General features: G+C 40.0%; 1 protein-coding gene across 2 annotated transcripts in view; it reads left to right on the forward strand.

Moving 5' to 3' along the window:
• Positions 1-21,730, forward strand: part of MYOM2 (myomesin 2) — an 89,748-nt gene that overhangs the window by 66,835 nt on the left and 1,183 nt on the right. For both annotated transcript variants that reach the window (XM_039322599.1, XM_039322600.1), the window contains exons 27-37: positions 273-417; positions 524-583; positions 2,430-2,497; positions 3,673-3,786; positions 5,969-6,056; positions 8,551-8,589; positions 12,588-12,693; positions 15,706-15,869; positions 16,165-16,201; positions 16,321-16,343; positions 20,985-21,040. In XM_039322599.1, the coding sequence (XP_039178533.1) occupies positions 273-417; positions 524-583; positions 2,430-2,497; positions 3,673-3,786; positions 5,969-6,056; positions 8,551-8,589; positions 12,588-12,693; positions 15,706-15,869; positions 16,165-16,201; positions 16,321-16,343; positions 20,985-21,040 (900 nt within the window). The remainder of the gene's footprint in view (positions 1-272; positions 418-523; positions 584-2,429; positions 2,498-3,672; positions 3,787-5,968; positions 6,057-8,550; positions 8,590-12,587; positions 12,694-15,705; positions 15,870-16,164; positions 16,202-16,320; positions 16,344-20,984; positions 21,041-21,730) is intronic.

Here is a 21,730-nt window from a genome sequence, read left to right on the forward strand (position 1 = left end):
TGCCTATCATCCCTGTCACATTTTAATTTTCTTATTTTGCTTATTCAAATTTGTAATTTTTGTTTGATGAATAAAAAAATAAATATAAAAAACCCAGTTCCTTAAACTCTGTCTACTCTTTAAGAGAGATTAAGGTACTGTAGTTATAATTCCCACAGAGTTAATTTTGTCTCCAAGATTTCAATCACTGTCCAAGCATATTTCATTCTGTGGCAATTCTCAGTTGTAGCCATCCCATACCTGAGATCCTCTTTGACCTATCTATTTTCCAGGCACATAAGATTAAGTGCGACCATGCAACTGGCACTATTGAGATGGTTATGGACCACTTCACTCTTGAAAATGAAGGTACCTACACAGTTCAACTTCAAGATGGGAAAGCCAAGAGTCAATCCTCTTTGGTTCTCATTGGTGATGGTAAGTGGCCTGAATTTTTTGACCTGGACTGTATATGATAAGTTTTTAAAAATCTTTTGGAATATCTGATTCATCCGTTTATTCCTCCTTTTGTGTCCTTTTTCAGCTTTTAAGGCTGTTTTGACTGAGGCCCAATTGGAGAGAAAGAAATTCCTGAGGAAACAAGGTAAAAGGGGATCAACTGGAGAATAGTTTTCCTTTTTTTTTTGTTTCTTTGATGGCAGGAACATTCTATAAAAACAACGCACATCCTTAATTCACACTGGGATTAGCGAGGTTTACATAAAACTTTATAGTAATCAAATCTTTGCACAATTAAAATTACAAAATAAAACAATAATGGCCCACATGCTGAATTTAATTTGGTTGTATTATATACTTTTGTCAATTTTATGTTCTTTATGATTAATTTCTAACGTATGTCCATACTGTAGCAAATAAATTCAGTTTCCTCCTGCTTCACTCTAACCATTTGCCATTGTTAACATAAGGCAAGCAGTTTAGTGATAATAACATTGGATTATGATTTGTTCTCAAACTCTTCTTTGGAAGACAAAAATAAAAGTAATATAGGAGCTTCGTGCAGAATATATAAAATATAATTCCAAGTCAATATTTTTTCAGTGCAGCAAAAAATAATATTTGGCACTCTGTCTTTTTGCTTACGTGTCTCACATGCATTTAGTTTCCCCTATATTTTAGAAATTTCCTTCCTTCCTTCCTTCCTTCCTTCCTTCCTTCCTTCCTTCCTTCCTTCCTTCCTTCCTTCCTTCCTTCCTTCTTCTTACTTACACTTTGCTTAGAGTTTTCTATTTAAAAAGCCAATACTTTATTCATGGATACTTTTGTGAAGATAAATGTTAAATTACCACAATTTAATCAAAGACTGTGCATTTTCCTCCAGAATATGGATTGTCTTTGGCCTTTGAATAATATGGAGAAACTGCTGGATGGAACCAAAATAGAACTTTTTCTGGTTTTCTTAGTCTTTATAATTTATGTATATAATATTCTCTAATCTGTGTTCACTAATTATCCTGCCTTTTCACCCAAAACATTACAAGCTATTATCATTCCAATGTTTAAAGATAGCTGGGAACTTCTGGGATTCCATGTGAATCTGGAACCTCAGAGTTTGCTCATCTGCTTTATTTTATTCCCATTCCCATTCCCAAGCCTATCCATCTACACATTTTTTCAGGTCTTATAATGCCAATAATAGGGAGCCTCTTTTATTTCCCTTTTGACCTGTGGCTGATCTCCTGTACCCTAGACATCAGGAGCGCTCAGAAATGTTGTTCCAGTAGTTCTGTTTCTCCTCTAACAGAATCTCTGGAAAGTACTCAAGGTTTCTGGCATACAGCATTTTGTTACACACAACTGCAATAATGTATGCATCCCAAATCCAGAGAAAAATAATACAGTAAATTCAGATTTTCGGGATCCTGCAGCGGGATTTTCTGAGATATAAAGAAGAATTAACATTGCCTCAGTTCATAATTCAGGGCTAACTTGGGTGAGCTTACAATATATTCAGTAAGGAAGGAAAGAAGACCAGCTTTCCTATGCTGTGCTGTCTTTTTTTCATCCTGAACAATGGTGCCTTCATCACTGTAGGAGCTTTTAAAGTTGATAAATCAGTATTCAACATATGATGATTTCCTCCTCAACAGACCCAGTTGCTGAAAAGCACTTTGGTTATGGGATAGCAATTTTAACATCTTCCTTTTGATATTGGAATAATGAACCCAGCTACATTCTTACTAAAGTCTTTATAGAGAGCTAACATTTCTAAAACACTTATTTATCTTTGCTGAAGAAATGGACCAGTCCTACAAACTTTCTCTGCTCATAAATCCAAGGATTCCATTACTTAATAAACAGATTTCTTGAATGGACAAACCAGGTGTATTCACTTAATGAACAATCTCTTTCCAGTTTTATTTTTCCTGTCATATTTATTAATTCTCTGAAGATTTGAATATGGCATATCTACATTTTTTTCCTCCTAGGTCCTCATTTTGAGGAGTATTTGCACTGGGAAGTTTCTGATGAATGTGAAGTCCTGCTGCTGTGTAAGGTGAACAATTATTTTTGGATGTATTTTAACAAAATTACTTCTGAAAGGGCCACATATGTCATTTCTTGCAACGAGAGTATGAATTTAAAGCAAAGGTATGCTCTTTATTTATGAAACATTTTGTAATTTGGAGCTATTTTGCAGAAACAACAAAACAAACTAACAAGCTAAAACAAATGAACTCATGATTATTCCAATCAAGCTTAAGCATATTTGCAGTATAATCATGTGCATGTTATCTCCGAACAAGTCCCATTAAGTACAATAATGCAAATATATATATATATTTTCTGGATTGCAGCACCAAAGTATTAATTCTGCCTATATTTAATGTTAAATATCTCATACCCATGTGCACATACATATAAACACATACATATAGTATATACACACTAAAATACTTCATACCTTTTGAAAAGGACTTTATTTGATTAACAAAGATACTTGACTCCTGTACTTATTTTAAAGTTTAGAAGGTTCAGATTTTCCTCAGTCCTCCTTTAATTATCAGAATTTGGGGTGTTTCACTTTCTGTCTGTTTCCCACTTTCTAATGGGCAATAGTTAGCCTCAGACCCATGGTTATATCTATCTTTAAATAAAATTGCTGCTCACAAAGCTATGTTAATGAATACACAGCAATATCCACAGCCTTCATAACATGATCAAATGCACATGGACTAAACTGTAATTATGAGACAAACAGATGATCCTTGAAAGACCATGTGTATTCTACTATTTGTGGTACTACCACAAACCAAAAAACAGTACTGTAGTTGGGGAGAAACAGGAACTCACCTGCTGATTCAAACATTCTTTCTTTTTTTAAGTCTTGTTAGCTGCAGGCTCATTTATGCAGAGATGCAGGAATATTATATTTTTAAAATAAAGATTGCATAGAGCCTATCTCACAATCTTGCTGCATAATTTCTGAAGTTTGCTGTTGTTTTTTGAGAGGAGCAATTCCACACACATCTATACAACTAAGCAAGAATTCAGTTTTTAAAATAAAAATAGTGACTTTATTTACTGCTACACAGATGTCCCTTCCACCTGAAATCAAAATGGGGGGGGGAATGTAGGATTTCTTTTGACTGATCAAGGACACAAGTCACAGAGAACTATCTGGCTCTTGGGATGGGATTTTTCATTGTGTTTACTGTTGTCCTTATTCAGGTGGCAAATACCAAGAAGGAGACTTTTATGCAGTGGTACCGAGATGGAGCTGGGATAGATGTCAAAGAGTCACCCGACTTCCAAAAAGGCATTTGCTGCCTGACTATTCCAAAGGTATGAATACAATGGACCTCACTGTGCTTCTGGGTAGCTCAACATCATACAGTTGTATTGCCTGGATAGTCTGGAAGTGTAAAAGTAAAAGTTTCATTCTTGCTAATATTCAGTGCTTCCTCTTCCTGGGCCACTGCATGTGCAGGTCATATTTTTAAACAAATGTCAGCCAGGATAGACAATAACTTTTTAGTTATTAATAAAAACATCGTGTTAATAACTTAAAACTTAAGGAAGTTAAGCCATCATAGTGAAGACTTTAAGGATGAGCCAGCAGTGTGCTGCAGCTGCCAAAAAAGCCAACACAGTCCTAGGCTGCATCAACAGAGAATAGTATCAAGATTTTGGAAACTGATAGTGCCACTCTATACTGCACTGGTGAGGCCACACTTAGAATACTGCAGCCAGTTCTGGTCACCACATTACAGAAATGACATTGAGGCCCTAGAAAGTGTGCAGAGAAGAGTTACAGAGATAATAAGGCATCTGGAAGCTAAATTGCTAAGGGCACTTGGTATGTTTAGCCCAATCAAGAGAAGGTTCAGAGGAGACCTGATAGCAGTCTTCCAATACTTGAAGGATTGTCACAGGGAAGAGGGGATTGGTTTATTCTCCATAGCACCTGAGGGCAGGATAAGAAGTCATGGGTGGAAGCTCATCAGAAAGAGACCCAACCTGAAATTAAGGAAGAATTTCCTGAAAGTGACAAATAAATGGAACAGCTTCTCTCCTGGAGCTCTAGATGCTCCATCACTGAAAGTTTTCAAGACAAAATTGGACAACCATTTGTCCTGGATAGCATAAGGGCAAGAGGTTAGACTAAAAGACTTCCAAGGTCTCTTCCAGCATTATGATGTTACGATTCTATGAAGGCAGATATGTAAAAAGATGGACAGCCCTCCTGTTCTAACTGTGGATAAAAATGTTGCCCTCAGTGCCGACAGAGAATGGTTGGATTTACCAAAGTTTTAATAACAATGATGTACTTGGCTATAAAAGCCAACCAAACTTGGAGAACCGTGTTTTAATTGTGTCAAAATGTTTGCCTGCCTTTTTGAAACAACAAACATTCTGAAAGCCTATTTAAAAGAGGCAAAAGAGCTCTGTGACACCTCTTTCAACTCTCTGGATATCAGTCTCCAGGCTTACTTGTTCTTCAGCTTTATTTTTGGGATACTCTTTCTTCGGTGGTACAAAAGCAGTTCTATTTGCTTTATGATTTCCTTTTAACTTTAGCCAATTTTTACAACTATACTTTTATTGACTTTTAGCTTCCTCATTATCAAAAAGATGTAGCCAATGGAACAAAATAAGATCTTTACCCTATTTAACAGATCCCTGGATATTCCCAAACTTTTAAACTTCTATTTTTGTTCAATATGTGCAGTTTTTTTGATTACAAGATGTTGTAACTCCTGCATAACACTGCTTTAATGGCCTCATTTAAAACATTGGAAGGAAGGAAGGAAGGAAGGAAGGAAGGAAGGAAGGAAGGAAGGAAGGAAGGAAGGAAGGAAAAAAGATAGAAACTTGCTGTTCATGCATTCTCAGATCAGTCCTAATTACAGATATGATCTAATCAAAGTCACATATTGATTTCTCTGGAAAAATAAAATTTATATTCAAGTCCAGAACTGAAATCACTGGGGCTAAAAGTTTTGACTGGATTATAACTAAAATTTATTGTTGATTTCAAGGCTTCCAAATAACTATGCTTACATGGATGCATTCTCTACTTCATTTACAAGGTGGCAATTGCTAGATAATTTCTTCTGTTTTAGATGAAAATGGATAATAATGAATGTAAATAGAAACTGAGAAACATGTTCAGAAGTGCTTCTGTATAAGCATTTAATACCTGATTGCCTTTCTGTCAAAATGAGTAAATCCCTGAGGTTTATCAAGTCATTTGTGATTTATATAGATTATGCTCATTTAAGGTTGCCTTTTGAATTAAAAAGTTTGATAGGCAGCTTTGTTCATTTGAAGCGGAAGGTGTTAAAAAGTACGAATACAATAATTGCCTCAACTTGCTAGGCCCACATTGGGAATCTCCTCATGTCGTTTCTGCTCAGACAAAATTCAAAATAAATTTGCTTTCCGATAGAGGGAATGTAGCCTGACTGTAAATGGTTTTCATTAATTTTCATGTTACAATAATGTTACTGTATTTTCCTCCTAGCTGTCCAAAAAGGACCAAGGTGAATATAAGACAACGCTGTCAGATGACAGAGGCCAGGATATTTCTGAACTTGACTTATCAGGGAAAGGTAATGCCACATTTTGAGCATGTGAATGGTTCATCATTATCCCAAAACATGAGAAAGAGTTTCCTTTAGTTAGGGTTGACCGGAAGAGGACATCCAGTTGCCTTCCAGATATTTTGAATGTCACTGCCACAAATGTCTTTCCAGACATACTGGTTGGGCTGGAAAATCCTAAAACTGAAGACCACAGGGACGAAGTAGTATTTTTCCTTTTCTTAAAGTAGGCAATGTGAATATTCCTCTATGCTCCATCTAGTGTAGACAGATCCCACAAAATATTTCTCATAGCCTTCTAGAACCTTCCCTCGGACCATGAAGAATGGTCCTTTCCTTTAAAAGTGAAAGTGGCAGCTTTTGGATTTTTGACTTGGGATAGAGAAAGGAGATTTACCAAGCACAGCAGAAGCCAGAAATCCAGTAGAACCTGGTTCAGCATTGCCATAACCATAGTTTATATGTTGTCTCCTACCACTTAGAACCACACAGAATTGCTGACATTCATGCACCCACATGGATAATATTGCAATTATCCACATTCCCTTTGGCAATTCCCACAATTCAGGAGGGATGAAGAAGAACAACGTATTTGGTGATCTCAAATTCTCCATAATTGTCCTCTAACTTGACACCGTAGTTCTCCATCTGTTGTGGTGGTTCTTCTATGGGTACCTCACAAGATTTGGAGCCTGTTTTCTGATGCCTTTAAATCTAAAATACAAGTTATAGAAAAGCTCGGCATCTTTCAGATATGTTGGGGCCTGTACCTTCCTGCTGTCACTTGTGACAGCCTCATGAAAATATTTTACAGTGTTTCAGAGTGGCCTTCGTGTGGTGTCTGCTGCTACACATAAATTAAGCTAGATTAAGTTAAAATTAAGCAAGTTATTTGTAATTCATGAATTGAGGAGACTCAGCCATTGTCTCACGTTATTGTGTGAATCAGATATTCATGAAATATAGAGTGGTTTATTGGACAGCATAAGGCATGGGAACACGGGAAGTGGATTGGTTGATCCAGAGGTTTGCGTATATGACATGAAGTAACAATGCATGCAAGAAGAGAATACAAACATAGTTTTCACAGATTTCCAATTGATAGCAACTGATAAAGAAACCTTATCAGCAGCCTCAGTTTGTTCTACAGGACAATTACAGCCTAATATCCACCATAGCAACCTTTTCTGGAAAGAGGAATGTCTGTGGAAGGATAAGCCATTTGACATTTGTCATCCCAGAGAGCTTTACTCTGGCTCCTGATAGACTCACAGCCACAAAGAAGCTTACTCATCCATGAGTTGGCTGGGAGGTCAATCCCAAATGCCAATCTCTCCCTTCTCTTGCTGACATCTCAATTCTCCCGAGGGGTAAGGTAACATCTGCTACCTAATGATTCTTTGCACAGTGGCAAACTTTGGAGGAAAACAGGATGGAGGAAATTTGTTATTCTTTAAAATAAGAAAAAAAAAGATAATTGGAGAAAATTATAACAAATGTCCCCAGGATGTTAGAAAATGAGCAGGTGTGTGAACACACCTTTGCAATCATTAACCTTCCTATCTTTGAGATAATGATTTCAAGCAGTAGAAAAATGTCCATTGGAAAGCTCCATGTATTTCCAAACTCTTCCCTGTTTCCAAATGGCAGTTCTATTCTTTTTGAGACTACGTGTCGTGCTGTTGGGCAAATACTTCCTACTTAATGAAAACAGCAGCATTATTAGGAGTAGCAATTAAAACTTGCAGCTGTTGTCCAGTTTGCACTGCCAGTTTTATAAATGCAGAGTATAAAAAGAAAAAAAAGACACTTCCCAGAAGTATACGCTTTTTGAGAGGGCCGTGCTCATGAGCAAAATTCAGTTTAGGCCAGGGATAGGCAACCTTGGCTCTTTTATGACTCGTGGACTTCAACTCCCAGAATTCCTGAGCCAGCAGGAACTCTGGGAGTTGAAGTCCATGAGTCATAAAAGAGCCAAGATTGCCTACCCTTGGTTTAGGCTTTTGTTCCCTGAGGCAGCGGTTGCCTTGGTAAGTATCATTCTCTGACCATGTCCAGTTAATGGTCCTCCAAAGATGGTTTTATTTTTGTGCTTGATAGTTGTCTTCCAAATGTTGTGTTCCTTCGGCAGTTGATACAACTGCTGCCATTTCCTCCTCTTAGTATTTGTGTTTTGCTGCCACTTTAAATGTGTACCCATCTGTAAAATGGCAACACTGTTGGTTGGCAAGGCAGCAAGGGATGAATGAGATTTATCAAAATCACCAATGAGACACAATGTACCAGAGGCAAAGCTTAAACAGGTCTCATTAGGCTTATCTATTGTACTTTACCTCTATGAGGACTACAGCAGGTAAATGCAAAAGGAAGAGATACAAACTGTAAGCTTTTCTGAAATAACTCTTATGGCATTTTTGAGGTTTATCTGAATGCTTTCTCATATGAATACCATATATCAGTCTGTTCTTTGCTGATTGGATATCGTTTCTCTTCTTCTCCTCAGTATATGATGATATAATTCAGGGATTGAGTAGAATCAGTGGTGAGTACACGTCACTTTTATTTGTTTTATTTAGATTTATATGGCCACTCATCTTAAGCATAACTCTGGGTAGCTCAGAACAATAAAATGAATAACTATAAAATCATAAACCAAGCAGCACGGTGATTCAGTGGTTAAGAGGCTGGGCTTGTTGGCTGGAAAGCCAGCAGACTAGGTTTGAGACCTGAGCGCCACGTGATGGGGTGAGCTCCCGTTCTTGCTCCAGCTCCTGCCAACCTAGCAGTTAGAAAGCATGCAAATACAAGTAGACAAATAGGTACCAATTTGGTGGGAAGGTAACAGCACTCTGTGACATCATGCTGGCTACATGATTGTGGAAATGTCTTCAGACCAAGCTGGTTCAATGACCTTGAAAGGGAGATGAGCACCGCCCCCTATAGTCAGCAACAACTAGCGGAATCAAATCGGCAGGGACTGCTTTTCCTTTACCATAAACCATAAAATCAAAAAACAAAAACCTGGCACCCATCATCTCCTTGGGATGCCACACCACCAGCTTCAGATATCCTCATACTGTCCCAGTGCCTGGGTAAAAGGCCAGCTCTGATGGCCTTCCGAAAGGTTAAAAGGTGATCATTGAAGATCACTCTGTAAGGAGAGAACCAACCTAGAACTAAGGAGAAATTTTCTGACAGTTAAACAATTAACCAGTGGAACAGTCTGCCTCCAGAAGTTCTGGTGCTCTATCACTGGAGGTATTAAAGAAGATATTAGACAACTATTTGTCTGAAATGGTGTAGGATTTCCTGCTTGAGCAGCGCATTGCACTAGAAGATCTCCAAGGTCCCTTCCAACTCTGTTATTCTGTATTTCCAGGTTTTAGGAAATAACTATAAAATCTTTGAGTATTCATTAACATAGAGAATACTACATAGTATATTCATATCACCTGGGTAGTTAGAATTTGATTAGAATCCAAGTACTAAAGAGGTGCAGTTGTACTTAGCTTGAGGTGACCCAGAATCAGCAAGGTGTTACTATCTGGCAGGAGTAAAATATTTTTCCGTCTGTTAGGTTTTGCTTCATTTATTGAAGTAGACTTAAGACAATACAGTTTGTTATATCTGTAAATAAGAATTTATCAGGCAGTACCATGTTCTTAGTCAAGGATTCAATTCAATACTAAATCATTTTAAATTTAGTACGACACCTTAAAGAGAAATGCATGTCTTAAACTAAAAATTAGAAAGTTGGCATTTACTGGCACTTTATAAGAATAGCAGAAGATGATAGTAATATGTTCTATCTTTGACATTTATCATCATTACATAGAAAATAGCAATAGCACTTAGACTTATATATTGCTTCACAGTGCTTTACAGCAGTGGTTCTTAACCTGGGCAATATTGCCCCCAGGGGGTGATTTCATTTTTCAGGGGGGTGATGGAATGAAAAGGGGCGATGTGGGGGTGAAGGAACGAAAAGGGGACAATATGGGGGCGATAGAGCAAGAAGTTTTGGGGACACTTTTGAGCTGCCCCTGCAGCTCCGAGCTTCCTCCGCCATTTGGAGAGAGAGAGACAGAGAAAGGCACTTGTGCCTCTCTCTCTCTCTCTCTCTCTCTCTCATGCGGATTTGCCCCCTCGCAGGGCTCTAATTGGCCCTGCACCTGGGTGCCGCCCCTGGGAGAAGCGCAGCCAGGAAGTCTGTTTCCCTGGCTGGCTCCGTCCCATGTGCACGTGGCTGGGGAACCGCACGGAGGATGCCTGGGATCCCTGCTGGGAGCAGCCTGCCAGAGCCTCAGCTTCCTGCAAGCCATGGCCCCGAGGGAGAGCATTCCCTGCGATACCCAGCCACGGGACCATTGGCCCAGCTGGCTGGGAAGGCCCGCCGGAGTCCTGGCTGCTTTGTCAATGAAGAATGTGAGGTGAGTAGAAGATGGGGGGTAGAGAAAGGAAGGGGGGAGGCATTTTTCAACCAGCAGCAGAAGAGCCCTGGCCGGACCCGCAGGAGCGCCTCCTCCTGGGGCCCGGCACCGGCTTCCTTGCCCTTCTCCTCCTCCCCTTCTTCCTCCTGCTGCCCCCCCCGGGCTGCAGTCCTGGCTAGGGCAGTGGCCGGCGGGGGCATCGCTCCCTGGGCGATGCTGGTGGGTCATGGATTGCCAGGAGTGTCGCGCAGTGCGGAGCGGCCCCAGTTCCTGCAGCACCACAAACCTACTGGCAGCACGGGAGGCTCCAGCGTTGGTCCTGGTGGGAGGCGGATCGTTGCCCTGGTTCTGACCGAGGACGCCAGCGGCGTGGGAGAAGGTTTGGCGATGCAGCTGATGGGGATGTTCCACAGATGCACTGCAACTTAAACCCAGGGATGTCGGCGGCATGAGGGGAGGCTTGGCGATGCAGCTGATGGGGGGGGCATTCCGGAGATGCCCCATGGCCCCGACTTGAGCCCAGGGATGCCAGCAGCACATGGGAGGGCCTGCCAATGTGACTGTGAGCTGGGGCATCCCTGCAGGCCTGGTGGGCAGCAGAACTGGGTGCCTCCAGCGGCCACAGGGGGTCTTCTACTGTCTCCTGCCCCCTCCCCGCCCCTTCGGTGCCCTCTGCATTTCGTTTTTTCTATCTCTTTCTCTCTCTCCTCACCTGGAGAAAGAAGTGAGGAGGGAGGGAGAGGAAAGAGAGAAAGAGAGAGGGAGAGGGGAAAGAGAAAGAGAGAGAAGGAGAGAGGAAAGAGAGAGAGAGAAAGCGCAAGTGCCTCTCTTTCTCTCTCTCTCCTCACCTGGAGAAAAAAGTGGGGAGGGAGGGAGAGGAAAGAGAGAAAGAGAGAGGGAGAGGGGAAAGAGAAAAAGAGAGAAAGAGAGAGGAAAGAGAGAGGAAGTGCATGTGCCCCCCCTCTCCTCTCACCTGGAGAAAGAAGGGGGCAGGGAGGGAGAGGAAAGATTTCACCACCCACCCAGTCTGCTCTAAAGGCACAGTGAAAATACAGCCAGCACTCCCCCTGAAAATATCTCATTTTCACTCATTTCAAGCTAGCAGTTGTGGGTCTACGTAGCTTGACTATCCCTGTGATATATAGATTAAAATATAATTATTAAAAGTCTCTGAATATTCAAACTTTGCCCAGCCCTCACATCCACAAAATTATTAGCTTTATTTTGGGGGAGAGAAATGAAAGTTTATATAAATTCATTTCACATTTTAAGAGGTCTGCAGTATTGCAAAGTTTAAGAGCCACTGGCAGACTAAATCAATTAAAGTTATGAGCAGTTTATCAGTGGGCGTTCCATTTTAATCTGTTGGGCTATCGGAGATATGGGAAAAAGACTGGAAATAAATTATTTGCATCGATATGTCTTGATGACAATTTTTAAAAAAACAAAAAAAGTGTTTGCATAAACTGAAGAATTATTTCCTATGTTGTGATTGAGAGGTTATGTTGGGGGAGGGGGGGTGATGACAACTTCCTCATTGGCTCAAGGGGGCGATTTGTTCAAAAAGGTTAAGAACCACTGCTTTACAGCACCTTTCTAAGCAGTTTATAGAGTCTGCATAATTGCCTCCAACAATCTGGGTCCTCATTTTACCCACCTCGGAAGGATGGAATCAACCTTGAACCGGTGAGACTCGAACTGCCAAACTGCTGGCAGCTGGCAGTCAGCCAAACTAGCCTGCAGTACTACATTCTAACCACTGTGCCACCACGGCTCATAATGTTTTTACATTTTGGTAATGAAAATAATACTTTGTAATTTGGAGAGAGGACTTTGGAGAGATTTCTGATGGCAGAATTTTTTTTAAATTGATCAACAAGGGCCAGTAACAACTTTTGAAATAAATGTCATTTATGTTTACATACAACAAAAGACTCTTGTACAGTTTTAAGGTGACGCGTATTTTATGGAAAACCTCCAGTAGAAGGGTTTGGGGGTTCAAAACATGAATTTCGAGCGTAAACCATTGTATTAAGAAATTGCTGTTATTATTTAAGAGGTTAGACCTTACGATTTAAGACTGTTTATAAACGTTTTTTTCTGACTGCAGGTAAATCAGCTTCTCCTCTGAACATCCACTGCACTCCGGAAGGAATAAGGCTGCAGTGTTTCTTGAAATATTACATGGAGGAAATGAAATCAAGCTGGTATCACAAGTAAGAGAGAACAAAGTTCTGAATCCTGTATGAATGTCATCTGGTATTCAGTAGCTATTGAAAACTCATTTTGGGAATGATGCTGATAACGCAGGCAGGAACATTACAGCTCAGATGGTCATTTCCAACTTTTTTTAAAGGAATAAATTATATTCCCCAGTGACAGGTTTTGCATGACAAATGAGCCAATATATGTTTTCATACTGTCATCAGCACAGCTGGCAGCTTTGCCTGCAAATCCCCAGTCACTCCTGAATCATCCCCAGGACCTTGCAAAACAGGGAGCCTGGAACAAATCTTCAAGCCAGCGGCCACCCACAGCAGCCAATCATCCACCCACTGAAAAGTAGAGATCTAATGGAGCTTCAAGTTGTAGGTCTGTTCGGCTGAGGAAGTTGGTGCTTATTATTTATTGATTCCCCCCCCCACCTTTATTACTTTATGAATAACTCAAGGCAATAAACACGCCTAATACTCTTTCCTCTCCCTATTTTCTCCACAACAACAACCTTGTGAAGCCCCCAGCTGGCTTTCGTGGCAAAGACGGGACTAGAATTCACAGTCTCCTGGTTTCTAGGACAACACCTTAATCACTACATATTTAACCATTCCTTTACAGATCAGTTTCTTGTTAGGTCAAATCCCATCAATTTGTATTGTTCTGTTCTGGACAGGGGGAATGTCAGCTGGTTCTTTTCCTGATTTAATCTCCCACTCTACCAGGGAGCAATGTAGACCTAAGCATTAAATATGCAAAGCAATATGAAGGTCATCGTACCTAAAGTTATCAGTTAACAAAAGCACAAAGAAGTAAAATATATTATGATTCCCAGAGACTTTTTTAAACTTGAAAACTTTAGATGAAATATCAGGTTTCCTTTGAATTTTTCATGGCTGCCCTATATGATTGAAAAATATCTCTGATTCTTCAGCTAAGCATCTCATAGCCAGCACCTTATTTCTGAATGTGGCTGCAGTTCTACAAAGTTCATAATTATCTGCTACAGCTGTTAGTAGTTCTATGAAGCTCCAAATAAGTGTTTCCCCAGCCCTATCTGCAGATATTGGAGACTTTACTCAGGATATATTTTGATCCAGAGCTGAAAGTCTCTTTTTTCTTTGCCTCTCTTTCCTTCCTCTAATCAAAACTTTGATTAACCAGTCATACAACTGCATGCTTTTGCTTGCTCTCCTTTTGAGCATCTCTTTAATTGTGCCAATTTCCCCTCAGAATATTCAGATACTCTTCCTTCTCTCTCCCCCCCTCAGAAAATGCAAGATACATCCTGAAACCACTATAAATGATAAACAGCAGAAGTAATATAAAACTCCCTAGGAGGGAGATGCTTTTCTTTAAAAAGCAAAAGAAAAACAAAACAAAATGCTTTTAAGCTTCATGTAGATTATTACATTGAAATACGAATAGAGCAAAAATAAGTATAAAATAAATTAGAAATGAAAGAGGAAAGAATTTAAAGGAAATGCCAAGTGGAGATGTTATTTTCTGAAAAAGAATCTTGCTGAATTTTTTTAAAATTATCTCAGCATTTCCTGCTCTTTATAGGTATAGAGGATATAATGCTTCAACAGCTTTTTTGATCAAAGACAGTCCTTCGGATTGAAGTCTGCAAATTCCCAATCTTTTGCAAGATTGTATTGAAGCTGCAATGTGAAGAAAAATCAGCTTTTTTAATTATTAGAGTTCTTGATATTCAAGTAGCTCACATACCTCCAGTAATGAAAATATAGAAAACTTTTCTTGAACTGCAGCTTCAGTACAACCTTGCAACAAACGTACATTTACAGCTTTAACTATAATATCTATGTTTGCTTGCTTAAGGTACATAAAGGATTTGAACATAATTGGTGGAATTTATTGGTACTGTTTTGAACACCAGCTTCCCATAGACATTTTTTTTAAACTCTGCACTTTTAGGATTCATGTGGCATTTATATTTTTGCTTGAGACTTTCTGGCTGCTAGAAACTAGTTTTAAGACAATTAGGAACATCCCTGTCAGCTGTCAACTTGTGCTTGCTTGTGCTTTGCTGTTATGCAGTGACAGACTGCCATGAACTGTGGGGAGGGGGGGATGAAGAAGGGAATGCTTTGGGAAATGAAAGTAAGTGCTATATCTCCTCGAGATGCTGCCTCAAGGTCACCCAGCTGAAAGAAGGAGGGAGCTGCATAGCAAACTACACTTAGACCAGACATGTCAAACACAAGGCCCGGGGGCCGGATGCGGCCCGAGAAGTGGTTTCATGTGGCCCACAAAACCATCCTGGAAACAGTGAGGGTATGGCCCCCTCTGCCTTGGCTCTGGCCCAGGCCAGCCGGGAGCCAATGTACAATTTTGTGGTGGCCATCTATGCTGAAAGGCATTCAGTCTTAGCTCCATAAGCCCCCCCCCCACGTGGCCTGAGAGGAACAGTGAGGCTTCTCCAGTGGACCATGTCTTGGCACTTGCCCCGGTCCCACCCCCTTCTGCCAGAGACCCTCAGATCTATCCCACTCCTGCCCACGCCCCCACAGGCACCCTTGATGCAAATGATGTAGAGCTGGCCACACCCACCCAGTAGGCCACACCCACTCCATCCACACCCACCCTGGCCACACCCACCCTGGCCACACCCACCCAGACCCCTCAGGGCAACCGCAATGCTGATGCGGCCCTCGATGAAATTGAGTTTGACACCCCTGACTTAGACTGACCGTTAGGAAAACATCTTGCCTGAACCTGATAGGTTATACTGGCAGGGCAATGAAGACAGTTAAGGGAGGGAAAAGTAGAACCTAGGGATCTGGGGGCATCGTTTTCAGTTCTGGCTTTGCAATACTGCAATACACTTGATTTCTAATAAACTATGCCTTTCTCAACAAGTGGAGCCCACTATCATTTCTATTTAGGGATTTCAGTTGTGGCAGATCTGACAACCCCTCTCCTGTTTTGTAACATCCAGGTATATCAAAATGATGCATGTTTGCTTGAATGTGGCCTCTTTGTTTAACTAGGGAAGCTAAGGTTTCTTCAAGTGAGAAGATGAGAATCGGTGGTAGCGATGAAGTTGCATGGATGCAGATATGTGAGCCTACTGAAAAAGATAAAGGGAAATATACTTTTGAACTGTTTGATGGCAAAGAAGCCCACAAGCGGACACTTGACCTATCTGGGCAAGGTAGGAATCTTTACCACCGATTCAACATTTTATCCAACATATTTTGGAAATTGCCTGTTTTTTCTTTGGTTTATTCATAAGCACTAATTCTGTGCTCGGAATGTTCAAGGAACATGCATTATCTTTATTCATTCCACATCTCGTGAAGGCTGACTTTGATTCTTGTTTTTAGATTTTGTTTGATGTAGGCTGTGGCCAGGTTGGGCTGGGGGAGGAGGGCAGAAAGAAATATATGCTAGCATTTGTGCCAACTCATGAAGTCAACTTCCTAACATGCTGAAATGTTTCACTGCAGCTTTCGATGAGGCCTATGAAGAATTCCAACGGCTCAAGTAAGATTTTAACTTTTTTTTTTTTTTTGCTTTAGACACAGACTTTGCAATTACTTTATTTGGGCCATCAGCATCATTGTACTGGGATGTTAATTTTCTCCACTTTTTTCTCACTTTAGGGCAGCTGCTTTTGCTGAGAAAAGTGAGTATTTGAAAGTAAATAAATAAAGAAATATTCAGTGTGAATATGGAAGACTAGGAGATAGCATTCTAATAAAAATGAAAAGTGTAGTTTTGATTGTATTATAAAAAAGGTGGTCTTATACAAAGAACGGCTCTCATCAAAAATGCTTAATGATTGTAGTAGAAATATGAGTTGTGTACAGATAACCAGATTTGCTTCTTTGGTTCAGTGAGTTGGCAAACAATTTGACCCACCTTAGACTGACCAGGACACTCCCTTCCCCATTCAGTCAAGAAACATGAATACAAATCTTGATTCAGAAATCTGTTTCCCCTCTTTTATCTAGTTAATAATTTGATATTATTGGGTGGATGAATGAATTCTTTATTATTGCTGAGGGCCATCCAATAGTCTAGAACATCCAAGCAATAATATGTATGTAATAAAACAGGCGTAGACAAACATAGAAGCAATAAGACTATGAGACTGAAACTGGGGAGAGTGATGGATTATCAGTTCTTCTGGTGCCCCGTCAGCAGAAGATAATGAGAGGACACCAGCAAAACTGATAGGCAATTTCTCTCAACAGATCCAGTTGTCTCATACAATCTCCTGTTGCTTTAATATTACTCTTTCTCTTATTATCATGTTATGGTATGGATGTTTACTGCAGAAGGCTATTTGAACTGCAAGCCATTGGCTATAAATAAAGAATTCGTTAGTTTGGTAAATGAACTTCAACAAATTACTAGTTTTTTTTTCACATTGATGGAATGGAATGAAAACGGTGAGAATAGAAATAGAAATGGCTTATGAGGTATAAGACATGTCAAATACTAAGTGCAAAAATGCTCTTACGTTCGTCATCTTTTGGTTTAAAAAATGAAATTTCAGATGACATTTTTGTTTCTTGGTGAACTGGAAATTTGTAGACAAAGTTGACTCTACTGCAAGGATTGAGCTTGTCAATTTTCATATGATTAGGCTGATATATTTGTACACAACAAAATTCTTTCCATTAGGGAATTCCCTAATGGTGGCGCAGTGGTCAGCCGACTGCCAGCAGTTCAATTCTCACCTGCTCATGGTTGACTTAGCCTTCCATCCTTCCAAGTCCATAAAATGAGGACCCAGATTATTGGGGGCAATATGCTGAGTCTATAAACCACTTAGAGAGGGCTGTAAAGCACTGTGAAGTGGTATATAAGTCTAAGTGCTATTGCTATCCCCTCCTTTGAAATAAAAATGATCATGGTAAGGATTTGTGTGTATGCAAATGCATACAGTATCAAGGTTGCCCTTGCTAAGAAGCTCATAATATTTTAGAACAGCGGTACCCAACGTTTCTGGCTTTGCGGATCAGCAGAGGGGAGGAGAGGGGATGGTGTGTGAGTACGTACTGTTCCACTTGCACAAATGGAGCTCTATTTGTGCAAGTGAAGCTGCTTGCATGCATGCTCGCCCACCGTTTGCACAGCCCAGTTCCGGGCCATGGCTCGGGGGTTGGGGACCCTTGTTTTACAAGGATAGATGGAATAGTTTCTTGGATAGCAAGCTTCACATTGGTCTGGATAGACTATATCTGTGGGAAGGCATGTTTTTCACTTGTCTGCCTTTCCATAGGGGTATTACTGGTTGGGCAATTTATTTGAAATATGTTCCAAAGAAAAGAGCTGCCCTAAGGCAATAAATCTGGAAAATTACAGAAGATTTCAAAAAAGATAGGTGCAAGGATTATGGTAGGATCATATTAAGTCTTTTTTTTTTTACCCCAAAGAAAATTATAATGGCAGTTCACCCCACTTTCCAAATGGATATTTAAACATGTGCTCTTGCATTCCCCCTCCCCCCACACACATTCTGTACTAAAGCAGGGTGTACTGAGATAAAAGCAACGAGCACTGAGAATTAAAATATTGCTATGATATTTCACTATGATATTTCACTTCAATGCCTCTGCTCCTAAAGCACTTTAGGCAATCAGTCTGGAAAACAATTCACCATAATTTGAAGCTAGGGCTGTCAGTTGCACACTGTGACTGTCCTCTTTGTTCCTTTCTCCATTTGCTGTCCTGGTATTATTCTTAAGTGGGGAAAATATATCTGTTTCTTCCCTGACAATCCACTTGTGACAGCTCAATGGTTTCTGTCAAGTTTATCTACACAAGCTAGGTATATTTGGGGAACCAAATGAATACACCTACTTGGGATAAAATTCACTCCAGTTTGAAAGGGAATATGTAGGTTTGTCTTTGGGGAGACCTACATAACTCAGGGTAATGCATATATGATATCTTCCAGGGAACAATAAAAATCTTGTTTTTGCTATGTGCATGGAAGTAAAAAAAAAAAGCTGGGGGATGATTAGTAACCTGGCAAATAGAAATTAAATATTTGAATAATTCTAGGAAGTGAGTTAGCAGGTGAGAATAAGTAATGTTAATCTTCAAGCTCAATAGCTATCTTAATTTGTGTTTAAGAACTGACAGTGGTACGGGTAAATTTCTGTAATGCTTATTAAAGACAAGGGGCATGGTGGCTCACTGGTTAAAGATCCTGAGCTTGTCAGCTGGAAAACTGATATCCTAGGTTCGAGTCTCGCTACTTGCCCCTGATCCCGCAAACCTATCAATTCGAAAGTGGCAAATGCAAGTAGATTATAGGTATCACTTTGGTGGGAAGAGAACAGCGTTCTGTGAGCCTTGGTGTATAGCCATGCTGGCCACATGACCGTGGAAGTGTCTTCAAACAACACTATCTCACTCGGCCAAGAAACGGAGATGAACACTGCCCCCCCCAAACTTGGACATGACTGGACAGGGGAACTGTTACCTTTACTTTTTATTAGAGACACAAAAAAAGTCTGTGAGATAGCGAGGTGCCAAGAAGTTTAGATGATGCAGAAATATCAGATGATTATCTTCGTAAGTTGTGTAACACACTTGGCATCTCAGCCCCAAGCACAGTTAAGAATTTAAGATCTCATGGCCTCAGACCTACATCAACTTTCTACTTCCAGAATGGGTGATCAGTTATGGATGTTAGCAGTGGGGAAGAAGCAAAATGTGTGCCACAATATCAACATGCAAATTCCATCCTGTTTGTACTTGTGTTGTATGTTTTGCTATTTTGATGAAACATCCATTTGCTGCAGACATCCATTGGACCAGTGCTTATAGGAAGCTCCCAAGAAAGAGACAGGGGTACTAAACTCTGCTGCCCAAATTTCCTAGCAGTTGATATTGACAAGCATAAGTGCCTCTGATAATGGAGATAATAAAGAACCACATTAATCAGTAACCAGTGGCAATCCTACCTTCAAAGAAGCATAAAGCCACCCAAGTTAGTAGCCATCATTGCATCTTGAGTTAGTAAATTTTCTAGTTTAGCTATGATGAAAGACTTCGTATCTCTCGAATCTTTTCTCATCCAGCTTCCTCAAAGGTGTTGTTTTATATGGCTATATCAGGTTCCACTTATTCATCCTTTTTTCTAAAAGCTGAAACTTTCCTCGTGAGCAGTTGCCTCAGCCGCTTGAATCTAAATAATGCTTGTTTCCCTTCTATGTACAATTTCTAGCTATACAGGCTCAGAATTGAGAGCAATATTCCAAATTTAGTTGTATCATAGATTTATATAAAAGCTTGATTGCAGTTCTATTTTAGAATTTGCCATTTCACAGCTGCCACATCTGGGATTTATGTTTTCATGCCACTATATATCATAACTCTCCAGGATGCCTTTCCTTCTTCTTTTTTAATTCTAATTACCCCAAACAATTCCAGATTGCCGGCAAACATGGTCCTCTCAGTGCTCCTATCTAACTCCAGATCTCTTTCTATGACTCTAATGTATTTAGTATTGTCATCTAACATCAAGCTTCCAGCAGTATGTCTTACTTCATCATGGAGTCCTGGACATTTTCTAATGCAGTTTGTTGCCATTTTGATGAAGCATCTTGATGACCTTATGGTCATTTCATTTCTAATCATGACTATATCCAGTCATTTCAGATTTCCTGTAGCAACTCTTTACTACTACTGAATGAATCAACAATTCTTTTCCCACTATTATCTGTACAGAAAGCCTGCAAAACCGATAGATGCAAACTAGGCACCCTACTATGGTTAAAAACAAATGTTCAGGAGTGCCTGCTTCATTCTTACACTGAGATTCTCTTTTCAAAGATGGGTGGCAAAGGTAACCACAACCAACTCTCTTGAGGGCTGTTGTGGGTTTAAAGCACTGCTAGAGTAGGAAAGAGTCCTGATTTGGAGTGAGGTTTTGAGGGTAGCCAAGGCTGCTGCAGTGTTTTTCTGGTTACTGCAGACTTCCTTCCTTCCTTCCTTCCTTCCTTCCTTCCTTCCTTCCTTCCTTCCTTCCTTCCTTCCTTCCTTCCTTCCTTCCTTCCTTCCTTCCCTTTCTTTCCTTTCTTCTTCCTCTCTTTCTCTCTTTCATATTTCTTAATTGCCCATGTCCCTCAGAGTCATAGGAGATTCTTTTGGAGTGGCTGCCATAGATCCCATAAAGCATGGAGTCAGAGTAGCTAGGCTCCTGCATAAGGACTGGGTACTATTTGAACTTGCTTTGCTATATTTTCTCTGAAGTAGCCAGAGGACTTGGACAGAGCATAGTAACTTTATATTTGTATATTCACAGATCGTGGTAAAGTGGTTGGTGGTTTGCCGGATGTTGTGACCATAATGGAAGACAAGGTATGGCTAAAACAACTTGGTTGGCTTAGATAGTTTTGAACAGGAGCCTTTGTGTATAGAGCTAAAAGTGCTTCCTTGAGAGAACATTTGAGTAATATGAACCCACTGGACTTTGAAGAAGCAGGATAGAAAGTGTATAGATGTTTTTAAATTTGGTATTGGAGAAAATGCCCAAGAATACCAAGAATAAATGACAGACAGACAGACAGACAGATAGATAGATAGATAGATAGATAGATAGATAGATAGATAGATAGATAGATAGATAAATGAATCAGCAAACAAATCAACCCAGAGTTTTTTCTTGATGCACAAATGACCAGGCTCAAATCATCATACTTCAGAAAAATTATGTGAAGACCCACCTTTTGGAAGAGAAGAAGATGATAACCAAGATGAATGAACTCAGTTGTAGTATCAATGGGTGTCCCATTGGACGACCCAGAGAATCAGGTTGGGGACAGAATGTATTGGAGAAAATCGATCGATGTGGTTACTGAGAATTTACACCAACTCAATAGCACATAATCAGTCAATAAAAGATACATCCTATATAAGTCTACAATAGATGCTAATTTGCAAGTATATCTAATGCAAATTTATTTTTTGAATAATATGCTTAACATTTTTGGTATTGCAGCTAAGACAAGAAGAAATTGTGAATAAACGCAGAAGAGATTTAATGAACTG

Source organism: Crotalus tigris, unplaced genomic scaffold (genome assembly GCF_016545835.1).
Source record: "Crotalus tigris isolate CLP2741 ecotype Arizona unplaced genomic scaffold, ASM1654583v1 scf7180000024117.2648584, whole genome shotgun sequence".
Classification (NCBI taxonomy): domain Eukaryota; kingdom Metazoa; phylum Chordata; class Lepidosauria; order Squamata; family Viperidae; genus Crotalus; species Crotalus tigris.